General features: G+C 51.7%; 4 protein-coding genes across 4 annotated transcripts; 3 read left to right on the plus strand and 1 right to left on the minus strand.

Annotated features, from left to right (window-relative positions):
- Positions 1 to 1,594: 1,594 nt before the first annotated feature.
- Positions 1,595 to 3,917, plus strand: PV08_02611 (uncharacterized protein; the record flags this gene model as incomplete). The annotated part of the gene is made up of 4 exons (XM_016376969.1): positions 1,595 to 2,062; positions 2,116 to 2,220; positions 2,282 to 3,630; positions 3,695 to 3,917. The coding sequence occupies 4 exons, from the start codon at positions 1,595 to 1,597 to the stop codon at positions 3,915 to 3,917; spliced, it is 2,145 nt and encodes a 714-aa protein (XP_016238539.1).
- Positions 3,918 to 5,164: 1,247 nt separating this feature from the next.
- On the minus strand, positions 5,165 to 6,828 carry PV08_02612 (uncharacterized protein; the record flags this gene model as incomplete). Its single annotated transcript, XM_016376970.1, has 2 exons — positions 5,165 to 6,542; positions 6,692 to 6,828. The coding sequence occupies 2 exons, from the start codon at positions 6,826 to 6,828 to the stop codon at positions 5,165 to 5,167; spliced, it is 1,515 nt and encodes a 504-aa protein (XP_016238540.1).
- A 1,544-nt stretch (positions 6,829 to 8,372) lies between these two features.
- PV08_02613 (uncharacterized protein) lies at positions 8,373 to 8,836 on the plus strand (the record flags this gene model as incomplete). The annotated part of the gene is made up of 2 exons (XM_016376971.1): positions 8,373 to 8,558; positions 8,615 to 8,836. The coding sequence occupies 2 exons, from the start codon at positions 8,373 to 8,375 to the stop codon at positions 8,834 to 8,836; spliced, it is 408 nt and encodes a 135-aa protein (XP_016238541.1).
- Positions 8,837 to 13,812: 4,976 nt separating this feature from the next.
- PV08_02614 (uncharacterized protein) lies at positions 13,813 to 16,324 on the plus strand (the record flags this gene model as incomplete). Its single annotated transcript, XM_016376972.1, has 4 exons — positions 13,813 to 14,178; positions 14,229 to 14,326; positions 14,374 to 15,153; positions 15,208 to 16,324. The coding sequence occupies 4 exons, from the start codon at positions 13,813 to 13,815 to the stop codon at positions 16,322 to 16,324; spliced, it is 2,361 nt and encodes a 786-aa protein (XP_016238542.1).
- Between the last annotated feature and the right edge of the window lie 515 nt (positions 16,325 to 16,839).

The raw sequence follows: 16,839 nt of genomic DNA on the forward strand, positions 1-16,839 counted from the left end.
GCGAAGAGGACGTGAAGATGCGATCTCGCGCGAGATGGGAGACTAGCCAAGTGATAATATATCTAGCAACTAGCTTGGCCACCTGGGCATGTCCTGTACGATACCTGTGGCCATGTCCACGAGGCGAGCGTGGGATGTTCCAGAACAAAAAGGCTGAAACGCAGGAGATCACGCAGTGGCGGAATGAGAATCCTTGAGACTGCACAAATGTTCAAACAGTCCAGGCTGGCCATGGTGTTCACCATGGCCATTGGCTCCCGGAGACGACACGAACACCGGCCCAATACTTAGCGCGAGACAGGCCTCTGTCTCTGTCAGCCCTACTTGTTGCATGGTACGGAGCACAGTACGAGTAGTTCTTCGGAGACAGCAACCACGTGCTGGCGTTGCTGAATGCGGCGGCTGGTATGCATTCCGTGAGGGTCAATAGCGGCATCAGGATGTATTCAAGGGGATCCAAGACATTGAGGCTCAAAAAGGTGCGAGGCTAGTTCTCCAGATAAAAAATGTCCTTTTGGTATCCAAGGGAGGAGTCGGCGGCGGTTCTCACCGCTGTTTGCTCGATGGACTGAATAATCGCTAGAGGCAAGTGTGTGGAATGTGTCCCTCATATTCTTTCAGCCCCCAAAGAAAGATTCGGCCCAAATCTACGGCGTTACAGGTAGTAGTAAGACAGGACAAGACACGGTAATCAAACCAGATTTGATCCCCGCCAGTTTGACGAAGTGGGATGGTCGCTGCAGAGTGAGAGGTGCTCAGCGAGGTGTTTGGGCACATCCCGTACAGTGTGTACGGAGCAGGGTATTCGCAGCTGCCACCTCGTAGGTATTTAGGCTCCCTGCACATACTGTACTAGATACCTACAGTACAGTATGTACTCTGTACTCCGTACCTCTTGTCTATTTTCTCAGAGGAGCATTCGACGCCCCTCGTACGCTGTAAGGGTACAAGTCTTGGCCGCCCCTCAGCACCAGCGACCCAACTACTGGGCACCTTTGGGCACCTTTGTTCAATCATGCAAACAACCACAGACTGATCTGCTTCTCTTAATCTCTTCGTCCTGCTCCTTCGACAACACTCACTGACAAATTGACCTTCGCCATCGCCATCACGTCCTCGCCGCCGCGAAAAGTCGCCTTTCAAGGATCCACGCGCAGCACTTCCAGGCATTGAGTTTCAGCCCGACGGCTTATTATTACTCCAGGTACCAAGCGAGAACCAGCTTCGCTCGGCTGCTATTTGAGGCTCCAGCGTCTCCAGTCGCCGCTGTCACTGCCACGCTTCTCCATTGAGCTGACCGTCAGCTTTGCCCGGTCCTTGTATCGTTACGACTCCTCCGTACGAGTACCCTCCCTACGAACAGCCCAGTGGCCCTAGGCCGGTGGTAACCTGTGCCTCAGGCTGCTACTCCTCGTCGTCGTCCACCTCTCCTCCGCCCGCGTCTTACAGCCCACTACGATCACAAACTGCGCTCACCTCGCCCTCGTATTTCTCCTTCCTTCGTTCTGGTCACGGCTCAAGGTTGCCTACTCCTACTCGACCGCCAATTTGACTGCTCTTTCCATCCGACCTTTCTCTCATTCTTGTCGATGTCATGACCTCTCGCTTGAAGAGTTTAGGCTTCGGTTCCAAACGAAAGAGTAGTGCCAACATCCAGTCCAACTCCGTCGCTTCGCCAAACGGCTCCATCTCCACCACTGCTACCACTCCTCCCCCTCCCAATTCCTCCCAGACCAGCCTGCCGCCCATGAACCAGCAAGGCGCACCAGGTCGTCCGCCGAGTTATTCATACCAGACCGTTCAGGGCCGTCCTCAGTCTCCCCTACCGCCTCCGCAGAACCAAATGGCGCACCATCCTCCTCCCATCGATACCAGACAAGGCTATATGGGAGGGAACCCCCAGCTAGGCCCTCCTCAACCCCCGGGGTATGGAGGTGCCTATGCTCAGATCGGACCTCAGCCTGGCATCCAGCATACTGCCAATCAATATGCTCCTGGCCGTGCTGCCGAGGTCGAGGCTTCAAATCGTAACAAGGCTCAGCTCATTGTGGGCATCGATTTTGTAAGACAGTGCTGTCAGACTTCTTATGCGCCGGATACTGATTGCAGTTGCAGGGAACGACCTTCTCGGGTGTGGCATACGCTTTCGCGACGAACACCGAAGCCAAGGAAGATATAATTTCAGAATGGCCCGGCGCAGGCAACCAGACGAAGCAAAAGGTTGGTGAAGACCTGTCTTTCTGACTTTGTCAGATAAAACATACGCTGACAATCTTATTAGATCCCTACCGTTTTGTACTATGATCAATATCAAAAAGTCGTTGGCTGGGGTCCAGATATCGCAGAGGCACTAGCTCCAACGGGATATCCCAAGCCCGGTGTCCAAAAGGTGGAATGGTTCAAACTCCAACTCATGTTGTCCGGGAATACATACATAGATCCTATCAACCTGCCTCCACTACCCCCTGGAAAGTCGGAAATCGATGTCGCGGCCGACTACCTCTTCAAACTCCGCAATGCCATGCGAGTGTACCTGGGGAAGACGCTCGGTGAGGTGTTCAACCGTGAGGAGCGAAACATTCGGTACTTCTTGACGGTCCCAGCCATTTGGAACGATGCAGGCAAAGCAGCGACCCGGGCGGCCGCCATTCAAGCTGGCTTTATCCGAGATGAGAATGATAACAGACTGACTCTGATCACCGAACCCGAAGCAGCCGCCATGTTCTGCTCGAAGACTGGACTGCTCAACCTCAAGATCCACGATGCTGTCTTGATTGTCGACTGTGGCGGTGGTACTGTCGATCTGATCGCCTATGAAGTCGAAGAAGAGACTCCGTTCTCGGTAGCCGAATGCACTGCTGGCAGCGGTGACTCCTGCGGTTCTACGGCTCTCAATCGCAACTTCTCCAACATCCTACGTGCCAAGATCCGACGAATGAAACTCCCCGATGGTTCAAAAACTGCCGGAAGAGTGTATGCGAAATGTATTATGGACTTTGAGAATCGAATCAAGGCTGATTTCCGCAACAACGGCCAGAAGTGGGCTGTTGATGTCGGTATCGAAGCTGAATTTCCCGAAGCCGGCATCGAAGAAGGTTACATGACATTCACGAATGAAGAAATCCTTCAGTGCTTCGAACCGGTCGTCAACCGTATCCTTGAGCTGGTCCGCAACCAGATCATTGCCATTCAAGCACAAAACAGATCTTTGCAGAATGTTCTGGTGGTTGGTGGGTTCGGCGCGTCTGAGTACCTCTTTCAGCAAATCAAGCTTCACGTGCCGCCACAGTTCCAGTCCAAAGTTGTCCGTCCCATGGACTCGGTCGCTGCCATCGTCAAGGGTGCGGTTACGGCAGGTATTACCGAGCGAGTTGTTACATCCCGTGTAGCCCGCAGACACTACCTCATGGCAACTTTGCAGCCTTTCAAGGAGGGTTATCATCCAGAACAATACCGAGTCCCCAGTCTTGATGGCAAAGACCGATGCAAATATACCAGACAGATCTTCGTTCAAAAGGGCGAAAGGGTCAAGATTGGCGAGCCGGTGAAGGTATCATTCTTCCGACAAGTTGCACCAGGTGCCACGTTGATGTACGAAGACATCCTATACGCCTGCGATGAAGATGTTTGGTAAGTGGCGACAAGACGGATGTCATTGATAAAACTAGAGCCTATGCTGACCATTTGCTCCCAGTCCTGAATACACGAAAGACCCCCGTATCAAGGAGGTTGTCACACTCACCTCGGATTTGTCAAGAAAGAACCTTGAAAAGGATTTTGAACGCATGGACACACCTCAAGGAACATTTTACCGCGTCTACTTCGACATCTATCTCACATTAGACGGATCAGAGTTCAACGCCGAACTCGTCTGCCAAGGAGAAGTCATGGGTCGTTGCACGGCTCGGTTCAGATAATACCTTCACTTGGTGCGTGTTTTCGTGATGTCCTGCGGAGGATCGAACGGACGCGTAAAGATTAATTGGTATCGGTGGTCCACTATGATTGGCATCGACCATTTGGATCGGTTCTTCTGGCAATAGCGATGGAGCGTTGGGACCGGTTTGTTTTGCATGATGATGTTATGGGTGGCGCAAAATTATGTTGACAAGAAATTCCTGATGTGAACAGGATGCACACTTCTTTTCCCAGCTTGTGGATCGACTCCACCACACGAACAGAGATGAAATTATGTGGATGTCATACGCCCGAACGACAACGCGAGGGCATGGGGGAGTAGTTTTGAAAGTCACAGTTCCGTGAGTGATACGAGGGAAATTTGAGAATCTGGTCGAGTGTGAAAAGCTTGCCGATGAGACACTGAAGAGAAAGGAGAGTTGACGAAAAGGGGTCTTGCAATGAAGGTACTGTGAAGTAGCAAGCAGACGAAAACGAGTTTCTAGTGGAAGAAGACGGATAGATATATCAACCAATATGACTTTTTCTCCAAGTGAGACGTACATTTTTCGCGGAAGGTCTATATCTTATATCAGCAGAACAAAGTGGAGGGTTTTCGACCTTGGGATATATCAGTTGTAAGGGGTAAAGACGATGACGGGTGTGAAGTTGTTACCTAGGTATGGACCGACTCATGACGACGTAAAAGAAATTGAATAGCTAGGCAGGTGAGGTATCCATCTACTAAGCATCTAGAAGCCAGCGAGCGACGCGAAGTGGCTGGACATGTGCGATGGATGTTGGACTCTGAGGGGGTTCGTTTTGTTTTTCTTCCCGCCCCTCCCCCCTCCCCCCCTTCTTCTTCTTCTTCTTCTTCTTCTTCTTTTGCTTGTCCGTGGTGTCTGATGGCCGGTGTGTGATGTCCGTTGTACCTGATCTATCTATGATGTTTGGTTACAGTGAGTACAGGAAATACCCCACGTGCGTAGGTAGGGAAGTAGGTAGGTGGGTGGGTAGGTAGGTAGGTAGGTAGGTAGGGAACAGGTCATCATCTAAGACATCTACCTCGTGTACCGATTCTTCTGACTGACTAGCCAGGTGAGGCGAGGTAGGGTAGCTGACTACCTCCTAAATACTAAGTACAGGTTGGGTAAGGTAAAGGTAGGCAGGCTGGTTGGTCCAGGTAAAGTTGGTAGGTAGGTAGGTAGGTAGGCAGAAGTCCTATCTACACTCGTACTGTAGTTCCTTGTCCGTTCGTCGATTCTCTTCACGCCTTGCGTCGCGCTACCCAGTGACTGCATCTGTACCGGTTCTGTAGAAGACTCGATGGATCTTGCATGTACCCGAGACCGAAGCCGAATGGCGCTCGTGATGCTGTCGTTGATGCTGGGTCAATGGCGTTTTCATCTTCATCTCCTCCAAGAATCTCATGCCGAAGAATTTCAAACCCGCATTGTGAAAGGAGTTGGATTACTTCTTCGTCGCAGAGTTCGAACGACCCTGGCTCGGCTATGCCTTTGTCTTCAATTTCCGCGGGATGGGTACGTTGATGTGGATGTGGATGTGGCCGTCCATGTGGAGGGGAATGATGACGTTGGGCGTCATGAGAGTGAGAGTGAGGGTGAGTGTTGGCGTCCGTCTCATTGTTACGATCAACATCGTCATCGTTGTCATCATCGTCATCGCCGTTACTCTTATCGTTACTGTTCTTGTCTCCGCCGTGAACGCGATCATCAAAATGCCACAGCAACGGTCCAATATTAATCCAGACACCACCTGGTCTAAGACAGTTCCGGACGGTTTCAATGTACCGAATAAGGTTGGGCGCCGTGTCGATGAAGAAGACACTGACCACGCCGTCGAACGCGTGTCTACATTCGGCCGTCGAGTACGAGAGGATAAAGTCGCCTGCTGCCATGTTCATTTCGCCCACGGGGAGACCATGGTCGAGACGCGCCTGGATCGCCGTGGCAGGATGGACGTCCGGAATCGTGTGGCGCCGGAGTTGGTTCCGGCGGGACGTGACGTTCGTAAAGGTCGTCGCGGAAGGGTAGATGGCGTACTGGTCCTCGTGGGTCGTGCAGTTGAGGATGAAGTTGCTGGCGAGGAGTTGGTGGTAGGAGATCTCGTTGCCCGTGGCGTTGTAGCCGGCTCGGCAGAGTTCGAAGAGTAGGCGGCCCAGACCGGCTCCGGGGAGGAGGAGTTCTGGTGGTGGTGGTGCTGCTGGAGTCGTTGTTGTGGAGGTTGGGTTGAGTGGGAGGTTGGCCTGGAGGTCGGAGAGGACTGTGTCGAGAAGAGGTTTGACTTCGAGCGTGAACCCTTCGTAGGACCAGTCGCGGTAGAATTGCCGGATGGTCGAATGTGCTTTGGAGAGGTCGTTGGGTTTGGCGGCGCCGCGCCATGTCAAGGCTGGGTCATTAGACTGTTGCCTTTGCTGCTCGTCCAGACCGAACGAGCTCAGGCCCAGATCGAGGATTGCGTCGGCGAGGTCAGCGTTGTAGTCGATTGCGTCGTCGATGGCCGATAGAGTGTCCAGAAGAGAAATGGGCGGTTTGGAGAGCAGTTGCCATTGTGACGAAGGGAGAGCATAGAGGTTTTGACGGCGTCGGTGCGTGGTGTTGTAGTGTGTGTTTTTCCGATACTGGCTTCAGCGGGGTTAGCAACGTTAGCAAGACGAGGTAGGTGGTTTTGCTGCTGCATCTGCTTCTGGCCTTGCTTTTGCTTTGTCTGAGCGACTTCCGAGGGGAGACTGTTCCAGGGCCAACATCTTATCCGTTCCATCACATTGACTTACTAGTATGAGTCTAGAGCAGCAAAAATCGCCTGTCGCTCCAGTGGATCGCTCAACGGTCCGATATCCTCGAACAAGGGCTTGGAGAGTGAAGGTTCATCACCGTCATTGGCGATGTTTTCGCCATCATTGGGGGACATGTTTGGTTGAAGGTGTTCTTCCAGCAGTGGGCTATACCATTGCATTGGCCATGGCACAAACTGAAAAGTGTTGTAGGTGGCTATCAGGCTGTGCGAGGCTCTAAACGCACGCCTAGCTCGTCCCTCTCTGGGACAAGAATGATGCCGCTCTAGCCCACCTACAGCCTCGCGTTCGCTGTTGCTCGCTCCAAGTCCTGGTATTCTGTATGAGGAGAACAACAAGGGTGCTTCTTCAATGTTGCCATACAGAATACCCAGTGGATGAACGAGACAAATGGTAGCAGATTTCGTCAAGCGCTTCGTCACATCTCACCGAGGGTGCTCAAAGCCCAAACCCTTGACTCCGGCCTCAAGGCGAGTCGTGAAGTACCAAAACCCTTACGGCCAACTCAGTGTGCCAAGATCTCAATCTTGCAGGGTCTTATTTAGCGGTAGTTTACCTGCTCAAGAGATTGTATGCACGGCTTACAAGATGGAGATGATTGAGCGATAAAATGAGACAGGCATTAGCATGTGCGGTCACGTGCCATGCTCCTGGGGCCGGACATGCATCACGCAGTCGAACACCGCTCTTGCTTGACATGCTTGCGGCGGATGTTCTTCAATATACATATCCCTTGAATTTCATTCTTTAAAAAAAATCAAGAGCCCAGAAAAAGGCGAAAAATATTACTCCCCGACAGGGAATCGAACCCTGGTCTCCCTATTGAGATTATTAGTCTTTTGCTGTAGAGGCATTGCCGGCGATTATGCTTACCGCGCTTGTAAACGCAACCAGAGAAGATTGATTGTTGAATGACAAGCGGAAATCATGACCTAATGTCTGTCAGATAGACTGGTAGAGACAAGATGATGAATAAGACATACCACTAGACCATCGAGGAATTGTTGAGAACAAATGAAATTTTCTTTATCATATTCCACAAATTAAAGTTGTGGGGCATTTGTCCGCATTCGGAATTCGTCTCGGCGATCTATCTACCTGGGTACGTATGTATCTACTATAAAATATCAATTGCCGAGCGTTTGAATCACTGGCATTCCTTGCATCCCGCACTTTCGTCCTCTGGATTTGGGGATTGTGTACAAAGTGGTTGCAGACAACCAGTGCCTGCTTTCTAATGCATTAGTCCCGATTGGGTATCGATCGTGAATCGCTCTCAATATGGAACATAGTCTGCACTCGGACCCATGACTACGTCTTGCGAAGCTGGAGCCCATTAGTTACAAATCCTTATTTGGTGAGGCCAGACAATAGTAAAAGAGAATGCAGCATTCTGACTGCGGAATACATCGAAGAGCATCGTCATGAGATGGGTGAATATACGTACCTAAATACTATAGCTGAGGCCGCCAAGCAAACGAAATATAATATCTTCCCAAAGCCGGAGGAGTATGAGCCTCCATCACTCACCACCTTCTAGAAACATCGTGCATTTTCCACCATCATCAAAAGCCCTGAGTAATGCCAAACGAAGAACTTCTGCAGAGTCTAACTTGGTAGCTGCGTCAGATTCTCAGCAAGCGCATCCATACAAGTCGCGATGGAGGGACCATCGTTCGAACCCATCGAAATATCATTCCCGCTACCTAAACATCCACATCTCAACTTCCACGCTCATATGTCTCCCCTGGGCACGTGTGTCATGGTTCATCTGACGACTACGGATCTCGATCGGTCACAAACCTCTTTGCCGCCACTGGGAAGTTTCGTCTACGCCATGCCTAATGTATGTCGAGGTAAGCCCACGCGGTAACACAGATCTACCCCACTGACGAGCGAAAGTTGAGGAGCGATGGCGATATAATCAGCACTCCGCTCGCCACGTCTGGGTCGAGCATAGACTACGCCACGAGAATGGCCAAGGTTCTGGCCAGGAGAATGAGACAACCCGTCTACGTTGGCTGCAGCATGAACTTCGCAGGCACCACTACTGAAGAAGAAATGGAAGGGTTCACGGTTGCCGTGTCCGAAATAATGCGGCAATGGAATGAGAGAAGGACTTAAAGTCTAGACGAGTTTTTATTAAAACTCCTCTCAATTGGCGATAGATTCATGGATGCCAAAACCGTGGTCAACGGCAAACAAATCGGTGCCTTTCCATGTTGGAACTGCAGCGAATGGAGCTTCGAGGAATGGGTCCAATTTCAAACTCTGGAAAATTCCCCGTGCGAGGGGATTCCGAGAGTCTGACTTCTTTTGACGTAAAAGAAGTCTTGTTGGCCGCGTAATGGTGGTGACGACCTGATCGCATGATGTGCCAGATAGAGTGACGGTGCTGCGGCAGAGTGGAAGATCAGAGGTTAGAGTTCTTCATGGCTGTCGCGAAAAGGAGGATGGTGTTAACTTTGACCCTGAAAGACCACGTCCGCTCCACATAGTAAGAGGGAAATGATAAGCCCGAAAGAATTCCCGTCCACGTAATATTGTTTCTTATATCCAGAAAGGGTTAATGTTCGAAGAGGATTGGATGCGGGAAATCCTGCGCCGGATCGGACACACAGGCTCTTTTGATCGTAAATTCTGCTGTTCGATGTCTGATTTTTGCCAGAAAGGGACTGTCTAGCTCCAACCAGATCAACTAGCACTGACGACCATTGTTACGCCCAGCTGTCACCATCAAACTATAAAGTGATGTTTCAGAGTCTAGAAGATCCTTCCAAGCTAGGTACTTTGCACGCGCCGGGTTTACCCTACAGTATCTTCGGCCTTCCGGATCAAGACCTAGCGCGATCTTGACAGCTTGGACGCTTTACTTAGTACACGACATGTCTTCTCTTAAAAACCACCGGCAAGTTTAGCCTGCAGCTACGAGTACTTGACAACGTTTAGGAAGACTGCGGTCTCTTCGCCCTTTAGCGCCATTCTATTTCTACATCCCAGCTCGAAAGCCTCGCTGAAGCTGCTATTCAACGAGTGTGCTGTTGGGACGGACTCGTAGATTCGATAGCTGTCGGAAAGGTAAGCTCACAGAAGCATCCCTCTGTATCTGATGCAATCCATGTTCGTAATGCTGTCCAACTCGCCGAAACTCGTCGTGACAAGATAGCGTTTGACTGGCGCTCAGACTACAACTGAAAACAGTCCTTGAGACTATTCAAAGAGTCGCAACCGGAGTCACCAGCAACTGTCAAGAATCAATCAATGGGTACGGCCATGCCGATTGCAGATAGCCAACCACAGTCTGTTGGTTGCAATTTGCAAGTGTCAACTTTCCCGTGCCGTGAACAGTCATTGGAATTTAGCGTCGTTGGCTTGCAAGTGATCGTTTCTTCAAGAACCTGATTCTAGCTAACTTCGAGAACATGACGATGTTACCCATGGCAAACCAATCTTCCCCTGAACCCCACCTGGCTCCCCCGAGGAGAAGACTATAGGGCTGACGCAGTGACGCCCATCGCAGCGTTGCACCTTGTAACTTGCAACTAACGGCTCACTATTACCTTTTAGCATGGGTGTTGCCAACACCTTCTTTACCGAAATCCGAGAGATTGCTTCTTCGGCTGCGTCCCGAATTAGGACAGCAGAAGATCGAGCCTATGGCCATTTGTACCTGACAATAGGGCTCCAGTTGCTAATTTTCCGAGGCGGGCTGAGGTGGTGCGCGCCGGGGGTTTTCTAGAATCCATTTGACCACCGTGACCGCAAGTATGCTTCCGAGCATTGAGTCTGGTCCCCGAATTACATTCTTTCCAGAAAGAGGGCGGCTCTTTGCCCTTGAAACTGTACTGGGCGCCGTTGCTGGTGACAGATTTGATGTGTTACTGCACCATTTCGCCCACTAACTGCAGGCCCAGTATTCTGGATTCAATCGCTATCATATTGGACTGGGGACCTCTGAGCCGGGATTCCGAAAACTGTTCAAGAACACTTTCTCTGCAACACTAGTTAGTTTGCCGGGATCTGGGGGCCCTAGTGAGAGCGCTCCAGCCAAAATAGGCAGCAAAACTACAACTCTATGGAAGCCGACTCCGCCCTCGGGGCCCGGACAGCCTGGTCTATACCGAGAAACCCTACTTAGCCCGACCTGCCTACTTTTCTTTGGATATGATTTTGACCTCCTGTCACTCTTGGGAGGCGGCGTTAGCTCACCACTGACAACATCCTCCTTGGAATTGCCAACCTAGCATCACCGTATTGGTGGCTTTGATTGATCGCGCCCCCGTCGCGGTGGCCGTCGAGCCTTAGCACACCAGGTGCCACGCTGGGCTATTGGACGATTGAGTGGCCATAATGAGCACGGTGCCATGTCTTTGCCCGGTTCCCGGTAAATTACTTTGGACTAGCGTGGTCTGAGCAATTATGCCCGTACTGTGTATTGTACTTCCGAGTCCCTGGTTGGGAACCCCGGGACCTTCTGAAGCTTCAAGGATCCTAGTTAGCAGCGGGCCAAGTCAAATTCCAGAACACTTATTACCGTACAGTGCCAGTCAGAGCCCCACAATGCGCCGAGACCTTTATTTCTCCTGCTTTTGACCAGGCCGAATACATGGGTTGTCTCAGGTTCCTTGCCTCTTGGAAGATTTGACCAGTGCTGTAATTCCATAACCCAAGCGTTGGGCTAGCATCCATGTCTGTTCTGCTGCGACGAAGCACCGCAAATCTTACCTTGCAGGCCATCTCTACCGTCCACGGAGTTATGTTTCACTAGATTATCGGCTGTGGGAACCCTGGAGTCCTCGGACGACAACCTGCGTGGAACAACTGGCTTAGGCCGTGATCGACGGCGCACGAGAAGAACCGGGGCCATCCCTTGAGAAGATGCTCCCCCATCGGTCCATCAATACAAGAATGAGGATAAGAAAGTAGTCCGTCAACCTTAAATCCATTGATTCTGTATTCAGCAACAGGAGCCCGAAGTGGTAAATTTGGAAGAGGCTAGAGGCGATAACTCCTTGGACCAGAGGACATTATTCCACTACTGCGTTCGGGGATGTCTTCCAACTTGGCAAGGCCGCTGAGTGAACCGACGAGAAACAGGTTTCCCTTCCAGTCTCCAGGAAGTGGGAGAGCTTTCGGTGGAGCTTGTTGACTCCCTCCCCAGTCGACGATGGGCCCTCTCTCTGTCCAAATACTTCCTCTTGCAGTTCAACAAAACCCTTCAAAGGGATGGGCCAGCCTATAATTCCGACGGCGTTGCTGGCCCTGGCTAGCTAAGTAGCTCTGAAGGAAAAGATGGACACCTGTCTGAGATATGCATCCGCTGCTACTTCCTTCCACAACCCTGCCTGAATCGCCAGGTCAATTCAAAATTGTGGAGGATCGAGTCCTGCAGTTCGGCTACGGACCGCGGCAGTCTTCTGAGGCCTGCCTAGTAGCCTGGGCTTACGGTAGACGGCGAACACTTATATCACACTATGCCAACAAGATGAACAAGGCCGATCGAAAAAGCAGATCTTTGAAGACAGAGCAATTCGAACCGGCAGCAAGCCCGGAGACCCAGAGGTCATGCCCTCCAACGGCCCGCTGTGGTGCCGCCTCCAGTTGCCCACTCATTAGTAGCCTCAGGCAAGGTTCATGATCACCCTCGGTCCGCCTCCACAGAGCGGCTACAACAGGCGATGGAGTCTGCGCGCGTTATTTAGCTAGCCCACCACAGGCCACAATACCCTAGAGGCTGGAATGTTTCCAAGACTTGCAGAGAGTGCTGTGTTAAGTTGAAGGGGCCGTTGATCCGGAGACCTCGCGCCCTGACGACACTCTCGTTTCCTTCACCTGCAGTCTATCATCTACGTAGCGCGAACTCCTTTGACAAAGATTGACGGAACAGCTGATCCCAGCGTCATCTACAGATCATCAATCCACGGATCACAGTCAAATGGTTGCGGGCCCGTACGAAGGCCTAGTCTAAGTTAGTGGCCTCAAGAGTCAAACTCTTGTGTCGGGCTCGATGGCAGAAGAGACTAGGCCCCGAAGTTTCCATGGTACGGATGACTTGGCCAGCGAACAGGGGAGCTCGTTTCGAAAGAGCATAGTGGGCTTTTCTGTCGTACACCGCTCGGAGGCTGGCCCTGTCTGGGATGCCCCATTCGGCTGTCAGGGCGTTGTGGCTAGCTTCTTTTACTTCGGCTGACAGAACCGGGGCTTGCTTAAGCATCTCCTAGCTTTCCAGGCCCGCGATCAATCCGAACCCATCTCGACGCTCGTCCACGCTTGGATTTGGCTTTGTTGCATTTCTCCAGGCTTGACTGAGGTTTGCGGTCAGCAGTTCCTATCCTATCCTGTCCTGATCCAAACCACGCCTGGGATCATGCTCAAGCGGATCCTTCCTCGCGCCCCCCTAAGCCACGCGCTACTCCGGCAGTTCACGTCGTGAGGTGGTCGCCGGAGCATGTCTTCTTTTTCTTTAGGTGTGCGATACTCGTGCCCATGGGAATGAGGTGATTCATCTTTGCGCTTCTTTGTTCGCTGATTTCTCCTCCCCTCTGGGACCTTTCCCCCCATGTTGGCCTCTTCCTACTAGCCGTGGCGATCTGGCCCCCTGCCTCTACTCGGCATAGGATCGACGTATCAGTTGACTCGATCGCAAGCCGGCCGCGGCTTCTGTTTCTCTCAGGTCGTGGACGAACTCTTGCCCAGGGCACCTACCACCCATGCAGAGGTCTCGTTTGCGACGTGCGCACGACAATTTCGGTTGTCCTGTTTGTGGACGTGGCGACCAGTCGTAGTGGGCCACTGTCGCTTTCCCTCCGTGGAACCATACGGCCAAGGTCGGGACTTTGGCCAGTCTCCATCAACACTGCATCTCGCTTCGTCGCCACCGTGATTCGAAGAGGTCGCTGGCTTTGACCTGTATTTCCTCTGCGCCATAGCCATCTCAACCTTAGCTCCTGCAGGTTTTCTTGACCTGGACTGTCCTGTCTCGGGCAAATAGACAGGGGACAGTGGGATGCCTCGACACTCGAAATCAGTCTGCTCACCATCACGACCATTGAGTGGTGTTGGGCTGTTGTCCGCAGATAATCACTCGCGTGGCCGAGAGGATGCAGAGCCATTTGTATGTCGTGAAAGACTCGCCGACCGGCGCTTCCTCAACCTCGCCAGTGAGTGTCCACGATCAGAGCCAACAACCCGGGTCAGTGCCTTCCTTCCCTGCGCACGCTTGTCCCGGCCTGTCACCACAAGAGCCATCGACAATGTCTTCATTTTATCCTTCTCACGAGCTTGAGTCTGCCTCCCCGCACGACAGTCTTTCATACCTGGGCGAATCGCTGCGGGCAGGAGGCGTCGGAAGCGGCACCCCATCGCCCGCGCAGATTTCTGCCGTGATGATGCACAATCCGAAGCGGGCGTATCGACAGAGAAGAAAAGACCCAAGCTGCGACGCGTGTCGTGAGCGCAAAGTTAAGGTGGCCGTTCCCAGGATCTTGGGTTCCCGTCGTTGGCTAATTGTCCCCAGTGCGACGCAACAGAGACATCAAGCTGTACCGAATGCTCCAGTCGAAACGTCCGCTGCCAATTCACAAAAGACACGAATCGCCGCATGTCATCGATGAAGTGAGTGCACTTTTCTATCTGCCTCCACTGTTCTCTGACGTTCATAGACAAGTCCAGGATCTGGAGCGTCAATTAAATGAAGCTCGTCAACAGATCGACCGACAGCGGGCTGCCGAGCAGAGGAACGACCTTGCCCCCCAATTCCGTCCTGACATGGCCTCATTAGTTTTTTCAGACTTCCCCACGGTTGGAAAGTCACCGCGGAGGATGCTGAAAGCAAGGTCTCCGCAAGATCTAACAAATGCAAGAGTTCACTTATACGACGTGGGTCGTGGATTGTTGAAGCCCCCTGTCACAGGGGCGCAACCACGGTCACATATTACACCGTCGAATGTTTCAGATCTGCAAGGGTTGCCCTCGCGACCGGTTGCAGAACGTCTGCTTCACTATTATCACGAATGCGTACATCGCCATTTCCCTGTCTTGTACTGGCCCAAGTTCCAGCGCACCTTCGCCATAGCCATGGAGCAACCAAATACGCAACTTCTGCCCATCGACTGGGTCGCAACTCTATATAGTGTGCTGGCATGCGGCGCGTTGGCTACACATGACGTTACTAGGGTACAAGAGGCTCAAAACTATCTTACCCGGGCGATCGCCACCATTAACTTCTGGGAAGACGATGTGACAATCAATCAAGCAATTGTGGCATTTCTCGCGAGTATTGCGCTGGTGGAAATGAACAGGAAATCGGCAAGCTGGATCTGGCTAGGCTCTGCTATTCGGACAGTCCAGGATCTGGGTCTACACGTTCAAGGTGGCCAGTGGTCGCCTATAGAGGGAGAAATGCGTAAGAGGATATGGTATTCATTCTACGTGTGGGATCGGTAAGACCCGAAGCAACATGGCTGTCTGAATGGTTTGGGTGCTAATGCATACAGAATTCTGGCGCTGGAATTAGGCAAACCTATGATGATCAACGACGACGAATGCGACACTGAATACCCCGAAGTTTTGGACGAAGAAAGACTGGTAGCCGACGATGTAGAAACTCTTCTTCCAGCCACTTTGCTGTTGGCGGGCGTCTATGTTTCCAGACTCATGGCACCACTGGCAAAGATGTTTCGCTCCCTCTGCATTACGAACGAAGCCTTGACAAAGTTCGAAACGCACCTGGGGGACTGTCTTCAATTGCTGCCCCAACCTTTACAGCTATCAACCACTACGCCACTAGATCCTTGCATCATGGCACCCATTCTATATTTTCAGAATACACGGTTGCTCCTGCATCGTCACAATTTATCACCCTCCTCCTCGCCAGAACAACGAGCGCAGGCCATCGAACAGTGCGTCCACGCGGCTCGGGATACTGCGACCATATTGTCAAGATGCATGACACCTCATATACAATCACATGAGTGGGAGCAGAGGTTCATTCTTTCCTCGACCACCATTCTTTGCACGCACTTGTTGCGTTGCATGCTTCTACTCCTCCTTCGACAATTCTTCGACCCATTTTACCTGATGTTGAGGGCTGCATCTACCATTAATGATGCTCGGTCGATCAATATTTGCTGCGGAAGGTACCTTTCTTTTTTCGTACGTCGGCTGATCGAATACTACGAACGGAGTGGTGCGTTGGACCCGGAGCACGACGAAGAGATACTAGTCTACCTGTCTGCGGATCTTCAAGCAAGCACAAACAGTTGGGTCTGGGGAAACGCTGAGACCGGGACACACCTGAGCCGTCGACAAAAACATGGCAGACCCAAAAATTTGAACACAGAAAATGAACAGTTTCCGCCCCGCCCCGTCTCCTCCCCTTCTTGGGACAGTTTCCTATCCGAAGAAGAACAACGTGATTGGGGTGGATGGCAGCACATTGAGAATTCAGCAAAGTATTTCCAGCGACTGTGCGAAACACGACAGCAGCGTATGCATGATCAAGATCCATCTCCTCACCCGCACCCGCGCACACTCCCTCCTCTACCTCTGAATACACCCGATATCCCCGCGGGCGATAATCGATCGAGAATGACGATCGCAAACATCATTTAACGGAGATTGACTGCAACTTTTCAACGGGTCACGAAGACTCCATGACTTATAAGACTTCTTATGCTTTGCCAGCTAAAGCTAGATGGTATTAAGATACCCAATACTTAGAAACGAATAATGCAATGACACGCTCAAGGTCCTTATGCCTTTTCACCCGCTTTCCAACCGCCGCCGCATCACCAAACGCAGGACTGTTGGAATCTCAGACCGCCGAGAGTGATCTCACATTGCTGTGTTTTGTCTTAACGACGATTCCTGTCGTATATCGCCTGTGTGATTCGACGACCATGAGTTGACTGTGTTGAAGTTTGAGAAGGTATGTGTTTGATCTGATTCACACATTGAGCAGTTCATCTCAATGCGAGCGTCGAATTTGTCGGGATCTTGACTCGCGTCAAATGTGCACTCATCACTACTCCAGTGTCGGTGCATCCTCAAAGCACCAACCTCACTTTGAGTTTTTCTGTCTCGATGGTTTCTACCTCACGGCTGCAGAAGCCCTTGCATGTCCCACG

Source organism: Exophiala spinifera (genome assembly GCF_000836115.1).
Source record: "Exophiala spinifera strain CBS 89968 unplaced genomic scaffold supercont1.2, whole genome shotgun sequence".
NCBI lineage: Eukaryota > Fungi > Ascomycota > Eurotiomycetes > Chaetothyriales > Herpotrichiellaceae > Exophiala > Exophiala spinifera.